Source organism: Typopeltis vanoorti, chromosome 6, assembly GCF_054136105.1.
Source record: "Typopeltis vanoorti isolate ZY-2024b chromosome 6, IOZ_Tvanoo_1.0, whole genome shotgun sequence".
Classification (NCBI taxonomy): Eukaryota; Metazoa; Arthropoda; class Arachnida; order Uropygi; family Thelyphonidae; genus Typopeltis; species Typopeltis vanoorti.
In genome coordinates this window covers 44,318,111-44,344,099 of record NC_143554.1, presented here as the reverse complement: position 1 = coordinate 44,344,099, position 25,989 = coordinate 44,318,111, and the positions used below count along the sequence as shown (strand labels likewise).

The 25,989-nt window shown below is 34.6% G+C and overlaps 2 protein-coding genes across 4 annotated transcripts in view; one reads left to right on the top strand and one right to left on the bottom strand.

Annotated features, from left to right (window-relative positions):
* The window catches only part of LOC150105413 (uncharacterized), a 362,599-nt gene that overhangs the window by 105,511 nt on the left and 231,099 nt on the right, over positions 1-25,989 (top strand). Inside the window, exon 2 of one of the 3 annotated variants that reach the window (XM_090394784.1) lies at positions 20,718-20,823. The exons of the other annotated variants lie outside the window; for them this stretch is intronic. The gene's annotated coding sequence lies outside the window, so the exon portion shown is untranslated. The remainder of the gene's footprint in view (positions 1-20,717; positions 20,824-25,989) is intronic. 3 annotated transcript variants of the gene reach the window in all.
* LOC150105415 (ras-like GTP-binding protein rhoA) overlaps positions 22,794-25,989 on the bottom strand; it is a 57,108-nt gene continuing 53,912 nt past the window's right edge. The window contains exon 6 of the mRNA XM_090394781.1: positions 22,794-23,819. Coding sequence (XP_090250907.1) covers positions 23,583-23,819 — 237 coding nt within the window. The 3' untranslated portion in view covers positions 22,794-23,582. The remainder of the gene's footprint in view (positions 23,820-25,989) is intronic.

Genomic DNA, 25,989 nt, shown 5'->3' with positions numbered 1-25,989 from the left:
TGTTTTACATATTAGTTGCTGAGTGCAGATTTAATCACTTCTTTATTTTTAAATGAATAAAAAAAGTGATAACTTCAAAAAGAGCAAAGTTCAGCACCTTGATGACTGTCTTATCGATAAGTTTGTATGACTAATCATCCATAGGCACACAGATGGAATTCTGTTCGGGTCATAGAATGTGCAGTCCATTACATGGCCGAAAGCTCAGATCGAAAATGAGAGCTAATTACCGCCAAAGCACAGAACAGGTAATAAAACTCAAATTAGGCTCCTCGCATATGCCAGAAGAGCTCCGATTTCGCTTCAGAGGAATGGCGATTCTCATTGGAAAATTAATCTGTGTTCTCTTCTGAATGCAATCGATGTTGGTGACCTATAAAGGTTATGATCGCAAAGGAACTCCTCTCAGAGAAACGAATTAGCGCTGTTAGAAACTGAACACTCGGAGTATTTCAGGAAGATAATGCCCTCTTGAAGTCAATGTTAGCTTAAACTGTGGCCAATACATTTCTAGAATCTGCCGTTATATTTTTAAACATCTGATGTCTTTATTTCGGAATCAGCTACTTAAATCGATTTTTAAGGGAGCAGATATCGTTATCTTCGATTAAGATGCCTAAATTCGTTAATTAAAGACATCAAATAGTTAGACAAGAATTTAGCTCTATCGTAAACGTCGTGAATGATTGATGCGATGAGTTTTACATGTAATATGATCAAGCTTAGAGTTCGAAATCTCGAAAAGCCTCTGACGAAGTTGCAATATACTGTTCAGAAATTCTTGATGCTGAATACGACAAAACTATTGAAAAATATTTTGATATTCAGCATAAAGATCAATATTTGCTGAATTAAAATGAATTATGCTTCCTAAAACAGACTTTGCTTTCATTTATTATGCTCCCCATAATTCAATTCGAACTGTTTCTTTAAGGAACGTATAAAAAATGATATATTTAGCTTATCTGATTTCAGTACGTCCAGTGATGCAACAGGGAAAACTCATGAAGTAAGCAGAATCCTCTGAGGGTACATTCTAGAACAGGCTCGGATATTTATATTACATACATGATGTCAATGGAAATAAACTGTATGTCCATGTAGGTGTCATCTGTTGCGAGGTCTATTTTTAGAATACAAAAAAAAAAAAATTCTCATTTCTCTTTTTCTCCCCTTTGTTTATCCTCAGGGGGACCATTTGTTTCTACTTAATGTACAGCAGCGAGCAGAAGAGGTTTTTTTTTTCTCTTTTCTTTTATTTTTCTGAGCAAAAGGTCATCGATGCTTTCTCCCACACACTTTTTAGAACTGAGGAAGAAACAGTACTTACAAAAAAAGTTTTTTTTTTTTTTTTAATCTTTTGTGGTTGGGCGAAACTTATCTTTCCAGATTCCAATTTACAATAAATTTTGTTCTTGACTGACATGAAATAAAACAATAAATACTTTCTGGTAATTAATGGACAAACTTTCAATTATATCATCTGGTACAGAATACGCATTTATTTGAAACTTCGGAAGATTCGGATATTTTAATTATAGACCATGTGGAATTTATATCTGCTATGCTCATAAAATATTCAAATTAATATATATCGACTTTGATTAGGTGAATAAAATATAAATGTTTCTGAAGTCTTATTCTGAACTCAAACGCATTTAATAATTCATGTTAAAATTAGCATAGAAAAAAGGAAAAAGGGCAGTTTTGTGGCATCCTTTAATATAAAATGGGAATAAATCTGAAGGCAACAGAAGTGCGCAGCAACAATCACAGTCTGACGTTTTCTGCTGTCTCTGGTCACAATATTTATCCGAAACTTATTTGAATTACAAGTTCCTGTTCTACAATTAGGAAATAGCTTATATTGATGCAGATATCAGTTTTTCTCAAGAGGAGGCAGCGAAATAGATGAGGATGGAAGAAACTCCAATGAATATTAACTGGATTCTAAGAGACAATTGTTCGTTGTTGTTATGAGTTTTAAAACAGCAGACTAAATGGTACCAAAAAGTTGAATTAAATTAGCCCACCGTATAAGAACTGCATCCGTATACGATTAATTCCGCCCATCGACCCACAGTAGCCATGAGGAACACTTGTGTAATTTTGACTTAATTTTCTAAAATTTGTTTATTAGTTTTAGGATGAGCATAAAAATGAAATGCTATTCGCCAGGAGAAAACATCCCAGATTGAAAGAATTCAGAAAGAAAAGGAGGGAAAAAAAAAATTTTTTTTTTAAGTTTCGACTAGAGTAATTTCACGAGTCCGCCCTCGGTTGAACCAGTTTAACAAATGTATTTCGCAACAGAATACAAACACGAAACTACAGTCCTCCGCATAATATCGATTTGTCCTCTGCCTTGGCAACAAGTGTGCCATCTGTCTGTCTGTCTCTGATAGGCTCTTCTTCATTGAATTCTGCGACATCCGAATAAAAGAAGTATTCTTTGATAATACGGCGTATACTTCGACAACTTCAAATACTACACCTTCTTCTTACTTGAAAAATGACCAAAGGCTATTTTTAAGTGTGTGCAGTTGGGTGGAAAATATATATGTGATTACGTAAAAAAAACTGTCAAATATTTATTAAAAAATAAATAAAAATTCTTAAAACTTCAAAATGAGAGTTTTAAGAAATTTTCTTTATACGAACTCAATGCAATAAATCCGGAGTGCATTTTTCCAGTTTTGTTTTTCGAGTATTAAAAATATATTTTTAATAGCCTTTAAGACCGTAATTTTATCATAATTCTCCGATAAGAACATTACAATATTAAAACTAACAAACCAGAAAATCTTAAAAATTATTCGGATACTAATCTTGATTATCAGGAAATATATAACTTTTTAATTCAATTGCACACTTAAGAAATTATATTTTTATCTTTTCTGTTATCTTTATAGAGGAAAAATTAATATATATATATATATATATATATATATACACACACACACACACACACACAGATCTCATGTACAATTATTGATGAATTAGATTTAGCAAAAGCTATCAAGGAGTCTTAAAAGATTTGAAATATTTTAATTTAGATTTTTATACACCACTTAATAGCTGACTTCTTGATATATTATGTAGTTATTACAATATAACATCTATCGCATGCGAGATTTTTCCTTCTCACTTTAATTAATAAGTGTTGATCTAATATTTACCCGTTCACAGATGGACATGGAACATTTTTAAAAGGAAATATGATAGCATTTCCGACTTTATAACCACTCTTAAAAAGTATTTTCTTGTTAAATTCTTCAGAGATATGACATTGTCATCATGGCCAGAAAAAAACGGGCCGCTAGTATTTTTGTTAAAGGTGTTATAAACTTAGTGAAAATACTGATAGTTGCACGCAGCTGCTCTTCTTGCAGTGCGATTGCTAATCACGAACACACTTACAGAATCTTCTCAGTGCTTCCACTTGAAGCCTTAAATATGTACTGACAATTGCCGTTACTTGCTGACTTTGAAGAGTAGCAGGGAGGAATTGTAGGCCAATAATTGTTATACAAAAATCATATCGAGACAGCTAGTTGTCAGATTGTTAAGACATCGGCTTGTCACTGTAGTAACAAAGAGCGATACGTGTTGAACAATCCATCAAATTCAACGTGTTCCGATAACAGAATTTCCGTCTACTTGTAAACATTGAACAAGTTAGAAAAGCCAAACACGGATTCCCCACAAACAACTTCAAGTCCTACAACTTAAGTTGTCTGCACCAGGTGACACTTCACTGCCACACGAAACTGACAGCTTTTGAGTGCTTGCGGCGTTCGCGGTTGACCCCACGAGAGTTAATGATTCCTATAGGAGTGGGCCAGTCACGAGCTTGTGTTCGTGAGGCGAACTTCTAGCAGCGTTCCTTTATTGGGGGTAGTTACCTGCCTTCTAGATCATGTGTGAAAGAAGGGTGGGTGATGGAGGACTGCGTAAAAAAATGCAAAAACGAACTGAAGAGAGAGCATAAGCCGTTAAATCACGTGATCCTTGAAGTTATGATTTGGTGTAGTGTGTATTGTCACATGCAGATGATGGCAGAATAATGCGACTAATCTATTTGAAACTTTCCGCGCCCACCCCTTTTTTCTTTCTTTTTCCAACTTTTTTTTTTCTTTTTGTTATTCTTGTCCCTTTATCTCCACGTGCTCCCCGACTCCCTGCTAATGACTCTCCATGAATCAAATGGTATACTTGCCACCGAGTTTCCTTAGAGTCAAAGGTTACGCCATTATTTAGAGAATTGGGGCAATCCGTCACTGCCTCCGTTAGTTAACGACCTCGCGGGGAGGTGCTGGAAGGCGCAAGTAGTAATTTCAGGGCTCGCGCACACTTCCACCAGAGATGGTTCATTGTTTCTGTGGCAAACAGGGTGTGAAGGAGAAGGATTCTTGCTTCCGAATTTCTGCCGTTAAAAGGGGAATGTAAGAAAGGAAGTGAAAAAAAAAAAAAAGGAAATAAAAAAATATAAGAAGTTCGTTCCATCGAGATGCTCTTCCGATGTTTTGTTTACTTTCTTTCTCTTAGTTTAGTTCCAATATTTAATATTGGCTTTGTCATCACAATTTGCCAAAAGTGACACGCGGAAATCCCACAAGCAACTACTTGGCAGAGAGGCGGAAGTTAAAGAATGTTTCTCTTTTGTAAGTGTTTCTTAAAAGAAAGTGAAATCGAATGACGTTTTTTAGACGACATCAGAAATATTAAGTGTTCCGGTTCTTTGTGTCGGTCCTTTTAAGAAATAATAATGATTTATGAGAAGAACTTGGGGTCTGCATTCAACAAAGGAAATTAAATGTGGCCTTTAAAATGCAGCGTTAAATAGGATAGATTTCGATACTTGCTTGTGAAGTATCTCCTAACAAAACAACAAAATGCGTTTAAAAAAACGAAATAAAGGAAGATAATGAGACTGAAAAATTGAGGTTTCGGAATAAATATTGAGCATATTTATTCAGAACAATTTTTTTAACTCGGTTTTATTTTTCGTCGAAATATTACATCGATGGAGTTCACCGACCTGCTCGAGTGATGCTAAGACAAAAATTTGTAGCATTTCCCATCCTTAATATATTTCTGGATCAGCTCAAGATTTTCGCCGGCAACGCAAGCCTGACTTATCGAACTCTCGAGGACCAACTAGTATACCGTAGACTAACTAGACCTAAATTTAGATTCCCACTTACCATCGCCTTTGCGGTGACGGAAAACATCCAGACAACACGTGCTATTAGGCCTTCAAATAGGACATTTACCTTATAAGTCGGGAAAAAAAGAAAGAAAACTAGCAGGAAAACATTTTCTAGAGAATACAGTAGCGATGGACGGTTTGAACTCGACGAAGATAGAGTTGACGAATTTATAGCAAATAATGAATAGCAAGCCGATTTACAAAGTGGATAATTTTTAATGGTTCACTTTGTAAATAAGTTTCGCATAGCTCGTCACCTTTTTAACATATAACGGGATGTCATATAATTCAAATTGCAATTAAATATTCTAATAAACATTAAATTTATTTAGTGCAAATTCTGTACAAATATTTTTTTAATGAAAAGTATAATAACTAAAAAGTTACTGATTATATTGTTGGTTTATTTCGTTTGGCATTCCTCTCTTTTTTTTTTTTTTTTCAATTATCTTATTACATTTGTTTTTAAAAGACTTTATCCATTAGTGTTTTTAACTACTACTGCCTAAGTTTTAAAAAAATTCACTGCCTATATTCGTAATGTAAATTGCAAAAACAATAAAGCTCAGAGTTCCATTGTTGTTAGAAAACAATTCCTTGGGCAACAACATAAATCAAACATAAAGCATTCCCTTCCTTTTTTTTTTTTTTCAATTGTCTTATTAGATTTGTTTTTAAAAGCCTTTATCCATTAGTGTTTTTAACTACTACTGCCTAAGTTACAAATATAGACAGCGGAAGTTCTTAAAAAATTCACTGCCTATATTCGTAATGTAAGTTGCAAAAACAACAATAAAGCTCAGAGCTCCATTGTTGTTAGAAAAAAATTCCTTCAGTATCCAAGGGCAACAACATAAATCGTACGGTAATTATTCAACATATCTCGCGCTCTGCCATTCTAGCAGTTAAAAAAGCAACTCGAAACGAATAATTATTATTAAAAAACCAATTAGCTAGTTTAGTCCCAAATTAGTTTCGACTGCACTATACGAAATATGCATACCTCTCCGCTTAAGGCAAAGAATATTGGATGGGTTCTAATTTAATCAGCCTGCTGACGGTAAAGAATTTTTCGATTTGTTTTCTGTAGTGCACCAGCTTATTTCTCTAAAAATTGAGAGCAGGCGTTCCATTTCTTCGTTAATGTGTTGCATAGCTAATGTTCGTCTGAATATTGTTTTATACAGATGTTTGCGAAATTTCATTAGGAGAAACTGGTGCCGCAGGCAGAAATAATTTTCCACGGGCAGAAAACCATCTTTCCGTTTATTATAATAAAACCCAAACCCCATCTAATAGAAGGAAATCTAATGCTACCTTTGTTTGCCGTATTTTATATGTAAATTTCTTGCACGTTTCGAAGTAGGAGGGGGGGAGCTAAACAGAAATGAGAAGCATCGAGCGAAAATTCTATATTCCCTTTTATAGATCATTCCCCGAGGTTATTGTTATTTAGTTTCTCCAACGTGTTTGTTCGTTTTTTTAGGGGGGGAGGAGAGAATCGTGAGTCAATTTTTAAATCAGCTATGTGTACAGCAGCAAGATCGAAAACTTATGAGGAGGAAGCACTAACTTACTAAATAATATGCAAGTGTCTAAGACTTGGGCGTTTTTTTAATCCATTAGTTTAGGTTAGAAAAAAAAATCAATTTATTCTTGAGTGCGCTTACTCAGCTTTCCTTCCATGATTTCTTAAGGGAAATACGTTCAGTATAACGCCTTCAAGCGTGAAACAAAATTCAAATCGGATCGCAGCGCCCTCTTTAGCATGAATTCTGAGAAAGAGGAGGAAAAATGCTCCGAAAGCGAACAAACTCCACTCTTGAACAACTAACTGTGTATTCGTTCTGTAATTGGATTATTATTATTATTATTATTATTATTATTATTATTATTATTATTATGCTTAATCTGTTGCTATTGGTTTCTCAAGAAAACATTTTTATTTATTTTTTCCACGACGAAACTTTGAGGTATGAATATAGGCAGTCGAAGTGAAAAAATTTCCATTGCCTGTAATTCATAAAATTGCAGTTAGTTCCCTAAGAGCAATTCGTGGAACAACAAATTCTTTGAAAGCAAATTCTACAAAAAATAAAAAATTCACCGAAAATTTTACTGGTCAAGTATTTAGTGAAGCTGTATTTTAAGGAGTAGAATTTTAAAGGGGGCCTTTTTTCTGTCTTTTTTTTTTTTTTCTCATTTTACAAAAACGAGCATAAACAGCCGAAATTCAAGCTTTTTATTTCTCTTTATATACAGTAATTAAGAAAATAATAAAGTTTTTTAAAGCGTACAAATTTAATAATTGTACTTAATAATTACTTCCTTTCATTCTATAATCACTTTCGCCTGTCTCTCCTTTGAAGAAATTAACGGTAGTCTCCCATCACTCCACCGCAACGCTTTACCAAAATATCCTGGTGGAACCGCTCACTCCAGTTTTCACCCATTCTGTCATATTTTTGAAAAAAAAAAAAAAAAATGAGAAATGAATCGTCAGAGACATTCTGTTCCCGTCTTGTGGTAATCTATTATAAGTTGATCAAATTCTTTTCAATTTTCAGCTTTATTTTTGTTCTATTTAAGTGAGACTCTCTTCAGATAATTCATCTTTTTACTTTCCTAATTTGGAGGCATCACATTACCTTCATTAAGTTTCAGTTCTGAAATTTTTGGAAATCTTCCCCTGCTAATGCAGCGCCTACGTTGGGAGATTCCCACTCAGGCAACGTAACCTCCACTAGTGGATGGTGTCAAGGTGTCTTCTAAGCACAAAAAGCTGAAATATTTTATACGTCCTTCTTATATAGCCAGCATTTATCCTTAAATAACCACAAATATTCCAATAGTTCCTTGTCGATTATTTCTTCCATCAATTTGGTCATATTATCAGAATTCTTCGTAGTTATCAGGTGTGCGAGAGGTATGGAAAACTTTTCGTCTATTACTGCAATAAAACTGTTTTTAAGTTTGTTTTGGAAGGTACACAAAACAAACAAGTGCCAATCTTTCTACTTACGAATTTTATTTACTCTCTAAATACGCATCTGGAGGTAGACGGACTGTTTAGAGAAAATTCTGCTCTTCATCTTCACAGGCTTTGATTCTATTTCTATTAAAAGTAAAATTTTCATTCCTTTAGCTAATAAGTTCCACTTTTCAAGACAGTATTCAAGTTCAGATGAATTTTATTCCTTGTGAACAAAACTTCATCTGATTGAACTGTGACAAGTTTGTGCGTTTCAAGCTCGTTCATACCATTCCTTCATTTATTTTGAAACTACCACGACATGCCTTGAAAATCAACAAGGACAATTATTGTTATGTGCCATCCAGTCGTTTTCGACTCTTGGTGATGTGAACAAAGGCTCTTCATCTCCATCTCGGCCTCTTTTCCTTTATGTTGTCCATCCAACTCTTTTGTGGTCCTCCTCTCCTTCTCAAGGACCTTTACCTAATAATAAATTAAAGCGTTATTATTATTACTAGATAATTCATGAGGAAATATTCCAAAAGCGCATGTACTGCAAACATGCCTGTGTTTTTTAAAAATATGTAAAAACAAACTTCACATGGTAATTTTTTTTTACATTGAAGATTTGGAACCTCAGAATACATTAAAATCACATAATTTCATTGATAATAATAATAATAATAAAATATTTTTTTCTGAAATATTATCTTAAACCAACATTTGTCTTACAAAAACTCCTAACATTAGATAGTAGTTTAAGCTTACCGAAGAGACAACCAACATAAGTGGACACTACCTTCAGAAAGATTTTAAGAATTATTTTTGTCCTGTTTCAGAATATTATTTTGCGATATGTGCATTCGGCATGATAGAAAAATTGTAATGTTAAAAAAAAAAACAAAAAAAATTGTAATGTTGGATGTTTTTATTTACATCGATTCTTAGTGGATGTAATCGCATAAAAATCCCTATTTAAGCAGTTTTCAGTTGAAAGCACTCTGCAATTATTACTATTTCGTCATTTCATAGTTCTGATATTTCTTTTGCAACTTAAGGAGAAAAAAAAATTTTTTTTTTCATTAAGAAAAATCCAGAAAGAAATATCGATCAGAATCAGTAGATACTTTAAAATGCAACCCCAAACAGGGTGTACTTGGTCACGAAGGCTGGAATTGCAAGAAATACATATAAATGAGGAAGTAAGATATCTTTATCGTGACTCACCCTGACTACGGAAACTGGATTCTTAATTACAGCATCGTGCTGTAGCCATGTTTACGTGGGTTGCCTATATTCTCGTTGATCGGTATATTTATCACGATAGACATGCGTAGGTACTGTAAGAGTCACGTGAATGACCATGAGCCTTGTGCCGAAAAAAAAAAAAAAAAAAGAAAAAAAAAAAGTTGAAAAGAGAGAAAGATTGCAGACGAGACCATCTTAACAGAGTTCGGCTCGCCGCCTCTAATTAAATTAATCTAATTATCTCACTTCCTCTAAGTGACTTGGCAATGTCTTCGGCTTCCTGCTTCTCTTGAGAAACATCAATGTATTGGAGAGACGTCTAAGTAAAACAAGTTTCTTTTACTGTTTTTGGTGGCGATAGGAAAACAGGGGATGAGGTCGTCTGGAGGAAATGATAGTTTCAGGTTTGTGAGATTTGCCAAGAAGAAAGAAAGTTCGATCGATAACAAATCGAGACTTAATAATTATTTTACTTCGTAGTCTCTGATTCAAAACTCCACTCAAAATGCAGCGACTGCGTGTCCTCAACTCTTCCTATTATCTTAAGTGTGAAATTGAAGATTACTTCTATAACGTGATGCGATGTAACGTTTAATAGTGAATCAACACGCACGTTGCAAAAGTTATTCCTGTGTATTTCACTAATCATCATACACTGTTGCCCAACCATTCCTTGAGCAGCGATGGTCACCTCCCTGGACATTTGGTTAGATTTTCGTTTAGGCAACTAAGGCTAAGGCATGTCTGTTCTTTCTATAACTCTGTTTGGGGAGGAACAAAAAAAAAAAAAAAAAAAAAATGTGGCAGTCTATATGAGAGACTCGTGTTCAGTGAAATTACTTTCATAAATGAACCCGCGTTGTAGACGGGATTCAAACCCAGATCTTCGAAACCAAAGCGTTTCGTCTATACCGCCTGAACTACGTAGGATCTTACGGGTTGATTGGCTTTCTTGAAGATGGTATGTTTATTAATAAAACATTGTTATGACACTTATTATTATTACTGGTAGTGCGTCTTCGTCTGTCGGCGAAAACAGTGGTACATCTTAGTCAACAGCGACGTGGATTTGCCCCAGGTTGGAACTTGTAATGCATCGCTGGTCCAAGTAAGCGACGCAGTTACTTGATTTTTGTTTTTCGTTATACAATCGTCTTGCTTTTCTGCACGTGCTGCTTTGTTATTCTTTGAAAAAACATTTCTAGACATCGTCAGTGAATAGAATATCGTATATGTTTTTGACTTATTGTACATCACAAGAATGGAAAATCCCTTTCGCTGAGAAGCTGGCAGTCTACATAAAGGTCGATGTCATTGGAGGGATTAAATAGGGATCAGCACGCAGTAGCATTAATATCGCTTGTTATCTTTTTATGCAGAGTTGTCATCGCGCAATATTGACACTTGTGAAGCAGTTTCTTCGTTTGCTATAAATATTACGAGAACAAAAATTCTGCCATTAGTAAATATTATTTTATTCATCTGGTAATTTCATATTACTACTTCTACCCTAGAATATAGGGCATGAATCTCTCCTTCCCCTGCGAGATTACCATCGCTCCCCCTTATTATTGGAGGTGGGGGGGAGTGAAGTGTCTTGAAGAAGTTCCATGTTTTTTTTGGACTGGTGGAGGATTTCCAAATTATTCTACTGCCAACCTACCCACGGTACTAACGCGCTGCAGGTTTATACTTTTTCGTGGGTAAAATTGTCCACTAGGACAACAGCGTTCAGAGTATGTTATGATCCTGCTCTAAAATGACAGAATATGTGTTTCGAAAATTTATGTCATCAGTAAATGGGTGGACTAATTGGGAACAAAGAGAACGGTTCGTCTTTGAATGAAACACAGACAAGCTGTACATTTATTTGTTTAATGATCTATTTTCCTTTTAGAGCTTATATACGGTACACTAAAAAAAAAAAAAAGTAATGAGAGGGAATTTAAAAAAAAATTTCTTCGAATGAGGGCGCTAGACAAGCATAGAAAGTGTAACCTTAGTTCTCCTGCCAACCTGAACTAGTCGACCTTCAGATTTTTTTTTTTTCCTGGCACGAGCGTTTTTTGTGCATGCTTATCTTGATTAAAGACTAGACATTAGTCTAACAGTACTGAGGGAGAAAAAATGAACAGATCGCCATCACGTTTGGGGTGAAGCTGAGAAAAGAGTTCCACTAAAACAGAAAATGCTACGAACAGCTTGCAGAAATGAAGGTCGAAGTCCACAGCAATGAATTTCATGGTTTACGTGTTTCAAATGGAATGAAAAGGATGTAGTAGACGATCCTTGAAGTAGACTACCAAAAACGAACCTGCAACTACGAATTCCTGCAGCAAGTAACAGTGAAAATTCTAGCAAGCAAGTTGAATGCGAATAAGGAATCATTGAGATCCATTATTATCAGAGACTCTGGAAAAAAAGAAAAAAAGAAATATTCGTCAAGTTTGTTCACCACTTTTTTGAATGATGAGAAAAAAATCAGACTAGCGGATGCTTACAAAACTTTTTTGTTCAAGTGTAGAACAGTGATAAAAAAAAGTTATATTCGAGGAATCGTATATTAAACTCATGCCGATCACTCTGATCACAAAGAGATAATCCATAAAGCATAAGGAAGAACGATTGCCAGTGATCACCACACAAAGATGTGGAAACGTTGGTTGACAAGAATCGTGCGAGCAGGTTTGGAAGAGCGAATGACGGTACGCCTGCTTACAAAACGATCAACGTGGACACGTTTCTGACCCACAGTTGCAGTGCTCAACCATCTTTCTTAATCCGTGGACTTGTCTCAGGTAAACTCGTCCCTATTTCCCAAGTTAAAACAGATTAAAAGAACGCCGATTTGATAGTTTTGGACATTCAAAAGAATGTGACAGAATTAAAATCTCGTAGCTCCCCCCCCCTCGCACACTGTGTAAATAACAAGGGCTTATTTCCTAGTAATACGTAGAGAGAGGAATAGGTTTCTTGATGGGGGGGGGAGAATTGCTTAGAAAATTACAGAAATATATTTCATTGCAAATAGGATGATTACACCATTGCCTAACTTTCGAAATTGAAGTGTATTCTGTCAAGTCACATAATCTTATTTGAAGGTTTTTTACATATTTTCAGAAGCAAAAAAAAGAAAAAAGTTACAAGCCCTTAAGGGTTGTTTTTTTTTTTTTTTTGTATTCATTAGTCTAGCTGCGTCTCATTGTAATATATGACCAAAACATCTCAGGAAAATCACGTCATTAACCAGCAGCCAAGTCCTCGATAGCAGTATTCGGATTGCAAATACAGCTACGTATCCTAAATTATGTTTTCATTTCTTGGACGAAATAATTCAAGTAGGATTTCAATACCTCCACAGTTCTTACAATGAATATTAAATACACTGAATAGTTATTTAGAATGACTTTTAGAGAACACACACTGCTTGTAGGTAAACTGTTGGCTAACATCAATATTGGATGTCTGCAGCTAAGGCGTTGTGTAATTAAAAGTACAGGACTTGAAACGTTTATATTCGAATGCTGTAGCCGAAAACTAAAAAAGGACACGATATTTACTATTGTCTTTTTTTTTTTGCACTCTGTTTTGACGCCTGCCTTGAGGGAGAGGGTCTGTACATCTTCCCAAACAGCTCAATGGGACTTGAACAGCATTAACCTAAGTCAAGCAGACTTTTCACAGAATCCTGTAAGAAGGAGGATGCAGTTCGCAAAATATTATGTTCCATTCCCTTTTCAAGCGGGTGGTATTTTGCAACTGTATCACTTTCAAGAGCGCATCGTCGAATGGAGTTGTAGTTGCATAAACCACCCCTTCAGCTCAAGTATTTCAAGTCTCTGAGTCCGCATATATGATGGATGGCTTGGTGGTTGTCAGAGAATTAAGTCGTCAACTTGTAATACATCATGAACGAATTAGGAAGGTGTCAGAAAGTAGAAGAGCCCTCTTCTTATCCTTAAAGCGATGACTTTTTAATAAATTATTCATTTAGCATCATTAACAGTAAATATCCGTGCTACTTCTAGCATAACAGGGAAAAGAAAACAAGTAAAAGCGTAAGACGCTTAGAAGGAACACAATAAAAGAGAAAACGATGCGTAAAGAGGCTTAAAGTTTAATTTAAGAAAGTATACAAAAGCAGCGCGTGCTGTAAACATTGCAAAATATGGTGCAGAAGGCTTAAGATAATCCGAAACACATTTGCATATCTGGATACGAATCCGATGTAAGGAAAAAGCGTGCACCGCGGATTTTACCAATAAGAAGGAAACCAAAGAAAGGGAAGCGATCCATTTTCCCACTTTCTTTTGATCGCCTGGCAATCCACGGTTTCAGGTGTCACTGAAAACAACTTGTACCTTTTCGGTTGCGCAGCTGACAACCGTTGCCATGTCAACGTGGTCGATTTCGGAGTAGCGTTCCGAGAAGTCAGCGATCCATTCATTCATCACCAGCTTGGGATTATTAGCTCGCTCGCTCTCTCTCTCTCTCTTTCTACGGAAGAAAAAGATCTGATGCCACTTCTTTTTACCTGGCCAAATTTGATGGGAATTCTCATAAAACTAACTCAAAGAAGTTACGCGTACGTAACACGACTGGAAATGTAATATAAAGCGAGGATTTGAAAGAAAGTGAAATATACTTTCGAACACTAGTGACATTTTTTTAGTTATTATTCAGTATTAAAGAGGTTAAAAGAATGGTTTTCCATGCAAGAGGATATTTTCTTCTCAAAAACAGTTCTAGTGTTTCAAGGTTTGTAGACTTCAATTAATCATCCAATCGAATTAGACCTTTTCTTGAAACACGAATCTTCTTAATTACAGTTGAACTTCTTGCATTGTCATTAAAATCGCATCGGCCAAATTCTAATCAATAAGGTCTTAAAAATGCAGATCCATTTACGTAAACAAAACACATTACCATCCTAGAATTTTCCCAGTATATTTCTACACTCTTTATGCCACAACAATTGGCAGGCATTTTCACGGAAAAAATAACTTTGTATAATAATCAGCGTCATTTTCCATTGTTGTACTTCTAACAATGGTAAGTTCAATAACTATTGTATTGTTATCACACATTGTTGCTGTAATAGAGCATTGTAGTCCAGATATCGTATAAAAATTGCTTCTTTTCGAAATCAAATTATTGTCAGTCGTGGTGATACCGTATGTTTTACTGTAAGTCGTCTAACGGAGCTTGCAATATGAGATGTCTTCATACGATCAACTTCCATATTTTATCTCTCTGCCTGTTTCAATTTTATGTCATGAAAAGAGAGAGAGAAAAGTGCGTCATATTGCTCAGTACTATGAGAAGAGTTAAACAACGATTTTTTTTTTGTCTTGAATTCGGTGTTCGTCCCTCGATCAAAATTCTATTATTTTGATCGAGTAGTCTAACAATGCAGAGATAATTGTGATTATTTCGTAATATTCAGTTTTTGTGCACTGTTTATTACTTGACGAACGCTTCTATTGTTAATAGGATCATATTACGTTTAAACCTATATAACACTAAACGTAAGCATATACATAATCCCTCGATTAATGCGCTCCCGATTAGTGCGTCATTTTTTTTCGATACCCAAATTCGATTAGTGCGCCTAGATACATCTTAAAAATAAATGTTACATTTAAAAATTTTCTATCTCTAAATTTTTATGGTTAACTATTTTAAAAAATCACTCACCAGAATGAAATAATTTAGTTACCGATTTAAAACATTTTACAAAGTTATTTTTAATGGCATACTACACTACTTCCATGTACACTATGTTCCAAAATTTACCGCCAATATTTATGTCGTCTGTTATAGTACGCCCAGATGCGAGACCCTTCGACACTTCTGCGCATGTCAAAAGAAGGAGAATCCATTCCGATAATAGGGCAATCAATAATATTGTGGGATGAGTGTTTATTATTACACGTCAGAAAATTAACTTCTCTTTTATGATCATTGTGGTTTTTAAAGTGGTAACTATTTTGCTTGTATAACAGATGAAAAATTTTACGTATAAAGCACATGATTTCGCATTTTAGCGACCAATTCGTACGTCCTTCATTTCTTTCTCCCCTTCAATGATAACGTCCAATAGATAATTAAATCTCATTCTGAAGAATTGAGTGATTCCGACCTGCTAAATTTAGATGCACAGCGGGAAGATCCCGAAGAATATGAAAAAAATTTCATACTGATCGTCAGCCGAAAGAGATTTCACAGAAACAATTTGAAAATATTTTTCGTGCAATCAAAGTTTTTAAGCAGCAATGCTTGAGGCTGACCCTGATGAAGAGAGAAGCAGTAAAATTTGCAGAAGAGGCAATAGTACCATACCGTCGGTTGTATTAAAAAAAAAAAAAAGGAACAGAATGCCCGCCAAACCATGTTAGCTCAATTCTTTGTTAAGAAGCAGAATAATAAATTTATATTCTGAATATGTTTTATTGTCTTTCAACTTTATGGTTTCCTTTAACTAGGCCCTGAGTCATACCTTAATTCTTTTATTTAAAAAAAAATTAAGGATCAAAAAAGAAATCTGAGGAACGAATTATACATTTTCCCATAGGTTATTATATTCGTTTAGTGCGTTTTCGATTAATGCGCCTGTTTTAAAGAACACATTAGGCGCACTAATCGAGGGATTGATGTACTGCTCAAATATTTTATATGTAGTTTCTCATTATTCTTAATGAGGCGAATTTCCACTTCATTTATCACACTTTGAATTCTGCAACTGTTAAATGGCTTGATATTTATCAGCCGTGGCAAATGGTGTACATCCCGAGGATTCTGCGTAGCCATCTCCTGATGAGACGTCAATAAGCAGTATAAATAACCCATTCACTCCTTTCCTAAACTTACACTCTTTATGCCACAACAATTGGCAGGCATTTTCACGGGGAAAAAAACTTTGTATAATGATCAGCGTCATTTCCCATTGTTGTACTTCTAACAATGGTAAGTTCAATAACTCTTGTATTGTTATCACACATTGTTACTGTAATAGAGCATTATAGTACTCATATAGACCAAGAGTACTCATCGCCAGAGGTTTTCGATTATCTGTTATTGCATTTCTTTGCACGTGTTGTATGCATGCAGGTGGCTGGATTAAAATTTAGAATCTTATTCTGTTTAATGAATTACGATTTAAACGTAGTCCAGATGGAATGCATGGCACGCTGAAGCAAACTTAAACTAACTAAATAGAAATGCGTACTTTGGGATTGTAATTTTTATTTCTAATTCTTCGCTTTGCAGTACCCTAACTCTAGGGCAATAACTAGCACACACGCAATATAAGTATATAGCGTGCACACCTGCATACTTTACAATTACATGTCGAAACCCTAACCAACACCTTACGTAGGTATCCTATTTATCATTCTATGAGGCATCTTCCATGCAGCCAATGTTCCTTGAAGGACTCGGGAGAGAAAGTATTTTGATGTCTTGGTCTCTAAGACGTAACACTTGTGCACCTTTATAGGACTTGACACACCACACGCCTCTATTTGAGATGGTTATAACAAAAAAAGCCGGTAGCGAGCCACATTCTGCTAAACAATCTTTTAATTCTCTGATTGGAGGCACAATCACTTATCCTACCGATCTAGTCTCTGTTCGATCCCCAGACTTGACTTCCCTTTTTGTCCAATTCAAAGTCGCACTTTTTCTGTCTGATTCTTAATAGCATAAGCTTACCCATCCTAAAATATATTATAAAATATTGATTAACGACTACCACGATTTATTGTCGCTTTCAAATATGTTTGGTATTAAATGCGTATTCATATAAATATTGTTCAAGTTATATTCCCCCCCCCCCCCTGAGGATTATTACGTACTTTGCTATTCGCAATCCATTGCAGCGCTTCATACACACTGCAAGTGATCCCTGGCGAAGATTGTGAGAATTTCTCTTACTCGATGTATATAAACGCACTCGCAATTTCATAAGAAGTTTAATTTAATATCAGGGCACCTTCTTAGCTCATCATTTTTCCAAACCACGAATCGCCTTCCCATTAATTTTACATGCAGCTAAGAGTGGAATATTAAGTCCGAGGAGTCAAGAGTCACGTGTATTATTTGTGAATTGCATTCCCTTTTTGTTTTCTTGAAGTGGAGAAGAGACCATCTTCTTATGACTGGCTAATCCCCTGTAGCTGAAAAACCCTTTGCATTGATTCTAGACGTGACCTACCAGTTTGTTCTCTCATCTCATAAATATTCCATAGGAATTAGAATATTAGGGCCCGGTATGTTTTGCTGTGATTCTGACAGTAGTTGTATTGAAGCCTTGTTCAACACCATTTATTATTAGTTCAATCGTTCAGACCTTATCTGAGGCTCGTTCTTCGTCTGGTCCTTTTATTTCCTTGGTTAATAAAAGCGGCATCAGTGGATAGCTTGGCAGTGTTTGGTCAGCAAAGCAACAGTTTGAAAATGGAAAGCCCCGGAATCAAACCAACATTTAGTCATTGGACAAGGGGAAGGGAGTGAAAACCCTTTACATAAAAAATTTAAATAAGCTCATTTTTAATTTTATCATCATTCGTACTTTATCTCATTATCATTATTCTTAAGTTTTTCCCCATTACTTTTTTCTACGTTGTACAATTATGATATTTTTTATCTTAATTTAAATTACAAAATACAAAAAAGCCACTTTATTTATTTTTTAATAATTTATCATTATTTTTCAAGCCATTTTAAGCCCCTAAAAACACAAAAACTGGAGCGCATAAGTAAAATATAACAAATACCTGCAAAATGATATTGCATGATTTTGATGAGGAAATAAAAAAAAACTGGTGTAATCGGAAAAAAAGATTCCTTGTCAGGTAAATATATCAGAACATGAACGAAATCTGTTGCTCTACATTACAAATATTGTAACTGACTATATTCCCCCCCCCCCGCCTCAACACACACACACACACACACACACACACACACCATGCATGCAGTGCTATTACATGGATGGTAATCTATACGGAAGAAGATGTAAGAAAAACAGTCCCTGGAGGAATCTGATATAAGGAGTGCCTACTCTACCTTTATTTCAGTTTTTTCTAATGAAATTTAGACATGTAACTTGTAAAAATTAGGTTTATTACGTCAGGAAGTAAAGTAAAAATGTTTCGTTGCATTTTGATTAATGAATTTTGTAAGAAAAATTACGAAATTACTTTTTTTTTTAAATTTAGTTTTTCAAAATTAAGCACTAAAATAAAGTATCTTAACGCTAGCAGTCGGAAGGGAACGTACAATATTCAATCCTGGTTAGCATTTCTACTTTTATGCATGTTAACCGGAATTAGCCGCACTTGGTCATTTTGATACAAATTAGCGAATATTTTATTTATTTTTTGATGCGAATCTCACCCGCGAAAGGTTGAAACCCATAATATTACAGCGAGTAGGTTAAGTTTAAGTTTTACTCATCTGTAAATAATACATCATCTGCATATTTATATGATGTAACTTTTGTCCATCGCACTCATGCCGATGTTTTCTGGGATAGACTTACACCAGTTCCTCCAGGTAAAGACGTCAATTCAGGACACCTTCTCAATTGGTATTTCAGAAGTTTCAACTGCTGCAATTTCATTGTTGCTATAATATTATTTATAATACTGGAGGATGATATTGAGTATATTTCCTCTTTTATTTTTTGTTCTAAATATTCTACAGTTGATAAAAACTTACATCTCTGAAATTAAAAATATTGAAGCAAAACAACTTGATTCTACATTCTGTCTGTTTTAATATCCCCTGACTATTTGAAATAAGACACTGCAGTTAGATTCGTTTTTTTTTTAATGCTCATCATTTCTTCATGTGCTTTCGCAATGGAAAAAAAAAAAAAAAAGATGCAGATAAAAACGTTGACACATCTGAGAGAGCACGTTATGTTCTCACAGCAAGCTCAACATCGCGGCACTGCGAATTCGTTTTAATTAAAATGTTACATAGCTCACCATTGTTGCATCGTTAAAAAAATTCTGTCGTCACACAAGTGTATTGTTGGATTTTTTTTTTTCTTTTTCGCGGACGTAGACATATTGTTTATATGTTTTTGTTTGCAAGATACAACACGCCTTATACTAAAGGTTCTAATCTGCAGTTATCGGTACATTTTTATCTGATTCTATTTCGACCAACAATTATTTATTATTGTATATCATTATATATACTGTTTCCCCCATAAGTTTTTTTTTTATTAATTCACACATACATGACTAATGTATATTTCCATTGTCAGCTAGCTACTTCCACCTTAGCTAGCAGTAGAGCTTTATTGATTTCTCTGTAACTGATATAAAAATGAAGATGACCTACATTTTAAGCTATGATGCGTTTGAAGCTCGCGAACAAACAAACAAGCAAGCGACTCTCGATCTTTCCAGTTTATCTGCTTCAGGCAGCGTAAAGATTCGCAACATTGTAGCGAAAGAAGGGAGGCCCTCCGTATACTTGCAGAAAATTTTGGTAGCTGCTTCTGTAAACAGCAAAGAACCTGTAGACACTGTTCCATAGTGTGTATGCAGCTGTTGCTGGCTGATAAGAGGGGAAGTTATGTAGCTGTCTTCAGATGCTGTAATGTTTGATAGCGAGCTTCTTGAAAAGGAAAAAACTTTTAATTTTTATTTTCCTCTTTTACCTGTGAAAAAAAGTTCTGCACCCAGAAAAAAGAAAGAAGGAAAGTGTCAGTGGGAATAGAGAAGAGTAGATAAAACTTAACGCAATAGAAATGAAACGTAGAGTATGATAAAAGAAAACACAGAATAATAAAAAAAAGGCGATTTATTTCGATATCTGAAGGCAAATAAAAAAGCAGTAAAACTCTGCAGTATCCTGATTGTGTTTTCAACAAAATACAGAAAATTTAGTGTAAGTTGAATTTAAAATGTAACGAAGGTGGTTCCTTATTTTAAAGTAAGAAATCACTTGGGCTCTGACTAACGTTGGATGAAACTGAACTCCAAAAATTGAATGGAACAATAAAGATAAATTATGTGTTGTTACATTTTTTTTCTTGACAAAACATCTATCTTGACCATTTTAGAGCAAAAGGCGATGATAAACTTGGGTTTTCAATCTCTTGCGCCAAGCAGAATCATTTACTACCATTGTTGAAAACAACCACACTTCCTAACAATTGAGTATGCAGTTGCCACGTGATTTTATTTTATTTACACTCTGCTGTCATATTGATAGATACGAAGTTTAATAAGTGTGTTATTTCTCTTTCTTTTTTTCATTCAGCTGTTTACTAATATTTGATCAATAAGTAGTCAAAGTGTGTTTGTGACAGCCTGATAACCCCCACCTCAGCATAACGCTGCTAGCTTATAGATTTTCTTTTTCTGAGGTAAGCTTTTTTCATTTTTTTTTCCTCTCTAAATTCTGAATATAAAAAGATACGAATCTTTTCCCCTTGATCATTATTACCTTTTGGTTGCATGTCAATTTGTGAATACACATTGCACTCTAATGTGTGTTAGCAGCTCAATAAAATCCAATATATCAAGTACATCAATTTCATTCCTGGTTTGCTTTCACTTAATATTTGATATATTATTATATAATTTATGTGGATTATATATTCACTAAATAAACTTTTGTAATTTTCAAAATGAGAAATTACAATTTTTGACTTTTTTAATAGTAATTTTTTTCAATGAAAATTTTTTAAATAAACCAAAATTTGTAAACTATTTATAAGTAATTTTTTTCTCATTTCAAATTATTATTTTTTATTAAATACACTCAAAATTAGCTGCAGAAATCTAGATTTGATGTTTTTTGAACTAGGAACCAGTGTAAAAAATCCTTGAACGTTGATCTTAAAGCATTTCTTTAAGTGGACTTGTGTTTCTTGAAAATATGTGCACCAACAAAGACTCATTTTTTTAAATTAAATTTTTTAAAATTTAAAATTTTTAAGTATATTAAGATTCAACATATTTTCAGAATTCTGCATTTCCTAAGAAAATCATTCCTCCAGAGGAGCATATACAATCCTCCTCCTCTCACATTTTCTGTCACCCATCAAGAGCGAGACATAATTTAACAATTAGTACAATTAACTCCATTTTTATTCCTACAGTATTAATTTTAATGGCGAAAAAAAAAGTTAAATATCGTCTGCTGGTTTAACGTGTTTAAATATTGCTTTGTTAATCATGGTCTATTGTTGATATAAAAAAGATAACAATGAAATATACAAACAGTTCTTTTGACACCCTTAAGTTTTTCGGGAGTCAATGCTAGACGACCCAATTCAGTGCAGTCATGACTTCCCCAGTTGTACCCGTTACCGCGTGCCTTCTTCAGGGTACATGCACCAGTTCACCACAGCAGTCTGAGATGGAGCCAGGGAAAGAGTGTAGTCCTATTACGAAGATTCCGGTTTTTTCTTTAATCACGTAACAAAACAGAAAATTATAATTGTTAAGGGAGTTATAACCTCCTAATAGTACATTACGACAATATTTATGTATGACAGATAGCCACTCGAAACATAAAAATGACCAATTTACAGTTAACATCGTCTTAATGGGAGCCTGCTTTAGGCAACATAATGTAGTAATTAATGTCATTTATCCTTCGTCACATGCACAGTCAGTTCCTGCAACAGATAAGTTAATTTTTATTTTTCTCTTGCTATCTCTATTAGACTATTGAATTCTTTCTTAAAGGATGCATGTTAACATCTGCGAAGATGGATGAAGGAGGAAGAACGAAGGCCGTCGCATACAGTCATCAACAGGCACTAAGCGGTAGTTTGGTGGCCTTAATTAACTGGTATTGAATGTGTACGATGTGTGTGTGTGTGTGCGCCATCAGGAGGCCACGTGAATCGTTATAACATTCCTCTTCTGTCGCCTGTTTCAAGTAACAGTGTATCGATGGAGTGATTTGATGAACGGGAATCAGAGATAAAAACTAGCGTAATTATTGCTTCTCTTTAGATTCGGAAGAATGAATAGTTAAGCTTTTATAGTTAGGGAAATAAGCGTATTAGTACAATTAACTCCATTTTTTATTCCTGCAGTATTAATTTTAATGGCGAAAAAAAAAAGAGTTAAATATCGTCTGCTGGTTTAACGTGTTTAAACATTGCTTTGTTAAACATGGTCTATTGTTGATATAAAAAGTTAATGAAATATACAAACAGTTCTTTTGGCATTCTTTTTTCTTTGTTGAAAGCACGTGAGGAAAAAAAAAATGAAAAAAGCAATACTAAAAAAAATATGTTAAAATCGCATTAAGGTAATTTGCTTTTTTGGTGTGTTTTGCAGTTTTTTTCAGATCAAGAAAAAAAAGACATACGCCATATTTCTTCTCCGTCATTAATTTTATATCAATAAAGGTCTCTCCACATTCCCAGAAAGAAGCATTTCAATTTATGATTAAATATCTACTATTTTCTTTCTTCTTTTTTTCCCCTTCAGTAAACATCGTGGTATTTACAGTTTAAATACCTGACTGATATATTTCTGAATACCATTCCAGAAAACTAAATCTGTTCTCTGTTTATAGAAATCTTAAATATTTTGATACATAGATTACAACCTCCTGTTTGATTAAACACAAGAAATAATAATTAAATTACATTACAGTCGTTGTTCGCTCATAAAATTACCCTTAAGTACTCCAGATTCATGGCAGCTTCTTATCACAGAGTGCTATAACATAAGGTTTTATGTAATAGAAAACATTTTCGGACAAATAAAAACGCCAAGTAGAAAAACTTGTAGACAAATTCAGAAGCAAACACTTAAAGTAATAGGAAGATTGTAGCAAAGTTCTCAATCGTTCCATTTCCCTCTTTTTTTCCCTCCGATTGACGAAGTCACCCGACAACTTCGAAACTTCAACAACTGTTTCGGCGTCTTCCTATCTATTGGAACAAAAAGAAATAAGCAACAATTAAAAAAAAAAAAAAATACAGATCTTGCCTTTAAGTGATGCGTCGTTGATTTTCCTCTAAACAGGAGTGCGTCACCAACACCGCTTACAACAATACGTATGTTCAGTACTGTTAGCAACCGCCAACAATTACATGCTAAAAATAGGTCCTCGCTGTACAAAGATCACTAGGTATCCAACAGAAAGAAAAACAGTTCACATTAGAACACAGTTTTTAGCCTTGTCCCGTATCTCATCCTTGAGGTCAATTTTGTGCTTGTGTTTTGTCTTCGTCAATGTACGATAGCGTAATAGACTAACGTGATTTTTGTTCAGTTTTCCTAGAGCAGCTAATGCCGCTACTTCAAAGGCATCGTGTACCGTCTTTCCACATAATTTTGATGACGTTTCGACGTATGTGGTGGCACCAATTTGCCTCGAGATTGCCAGGGCCTGAAAAAAAGGAAATAAATATTAGTGATACAAAATAGACATTTATTTCAAATAATTGATCATTTATATTGTGCCTAAACAGGAATTCTACACAGAAATGGTTCAGATCGAAATATATTAATGATATTGAAATTTAATGAAATATTTTAATTGGTTTTCCCATTTCTAATTGGTGTTCAACTCTTGTTCAGAAAGAGTTCGATTGGTGAATGGCAATACGTAATCAATGGTGGCATTCACTGAGGAGTTGAATTGTTATGAGTTAGTATTTGCCTGAGTACGAAGCTTCCCATAGCACATTCACAATCAGCTCGTCTGTGCTTCTCAACCAACCAACAGTCGCATAAACTGGAGTAAGTGGAATTAAAATCATAGTAATATCATGGGAATATACGATCATTTATCTTGTGTGCAGTGTAGCATGTAGCAAACGTTAGTCAAATCTTCCCCCCCCCACACACACACCGAACACCTCCTCCAACTCAATTAGCATGTGAGAAATTACAGCAGACACGAGAGCTGTTAATCCAGATTACTATACCAAACTCAGAGATCACCACTCAGCATCTGACCTTCAGTGAGTCATCAGCTTTACTCGTGTCATGTGCGCCTGGAATATCAATGGTATATCGGGTACTTCATATCCGATTACATAAGGAGAAATTATCCCAGTGGCTGTGAAACCATTTCCGCGATCGGTTCACATTTATTTTCCCTGGAATTCGAAGGATTAACAGTACATACATTCAAGAGAAAATATCTACTTTTACAAGATATTTACACTACTACTATTAGTGGAGTGCCTATCAGCCGAAAGTTGTTTAATAATATTCAGATGAGGGGGGATGGATAATTTTTATTGACAAATCTTTTTTAATTTGTGTGTTCTGATTGATACGGAAGTGATGTCACACGTTACAGTGTAATTTATTTCTCTCTGAAATAATAATATATAACTTCTACTTTCTTTAAGTTTGCAACTCCATGTTTTGAATAACAAAATATTTTATAAATTTCTAAAAATATATACAAACTTTTGAATTCGAATTCTATTATAATAAAAAAACATTTTATGAAAATAAACTCTTAAAATAGCCTCAGCTATATTTACGTGCATTTATATTAGGAAAATTAACTATCAAACTGTGCGCCTGTGGACATGGTGCTTGTATCCATAGCCACCCAAAGAATGTTATAAGTTCGACTCTAGTCGTCGACTACTGGAACTTTTTCTAAGCCTTTCTTCGACCAGTTCCTGAGCTAATCAATCTTTGGCACGAGAAGGTAGAGTTTCCCTTGCGAAAAGTCGGATTTAAACCCTTCACATAAAAAAGTCGACCGTAGAACTCACACTGTGAAACAATAATACAAATATTAGGGTTTAGGGTCATGAGATGGCGGCAGTTGTCAGCCATATCCTCTCTCCTGAAAAGCCTTGATTCATTGATAGTTTGGGCGCTCACTTTCAGTGAAAGCTTGATGGATCCTCCTACCAATCTTCAAAAAGTTAAAGGAGTGCCACCTACTTCCTTTGACGAATAAAAGGCATTATTGGGATTTACTTTATTTTTATATATAGATAGAAATAGCCACAGCTATATTGAAATCCAAGAAACTTGATAAGAAACAAGTGAGAAGAAATAAAACAATGGCGAATGCAATCAATGAGCTTCGAACAGAATTTAATTTAAGAAATTATTTTTACTGAAAGAATTAAAGTAGTCGTTTTCAAAATGACGCATCAAGAAATCAATACAATGTCATCATTAAATCTCGGAGAGAGAATTACGACCACAAGAGGATGAAGTTGTTCTCTTTATCGATTCATTACAAAGATTGCATTCTATAGTTACTCTTTTTCCTCCTTCACAGTTCTCATTCCCCAAGCAGGAGTCAGTGATAGGTAACGGGATGACAGATGAAGACCCAAGAGCACAGTAAACGTCTCGACACAGAAAGCAGGCCCTGCTGAGCAATTATTTATTTTGAGGTCAAGTGTTACCTCCACCGTCACTCGCTTCGGTTTCCCTCACTAAGAAAAACAAAATTGTGTCGCATTCAAAATACGCATTTTCCTAAAATAAAAGAAAAATGTAATTAAAATCAATAGAATTTTACTGATATTTAATATTAACGTACTCCTTTTCGAAAGATTTTTTTATTGCTTGGC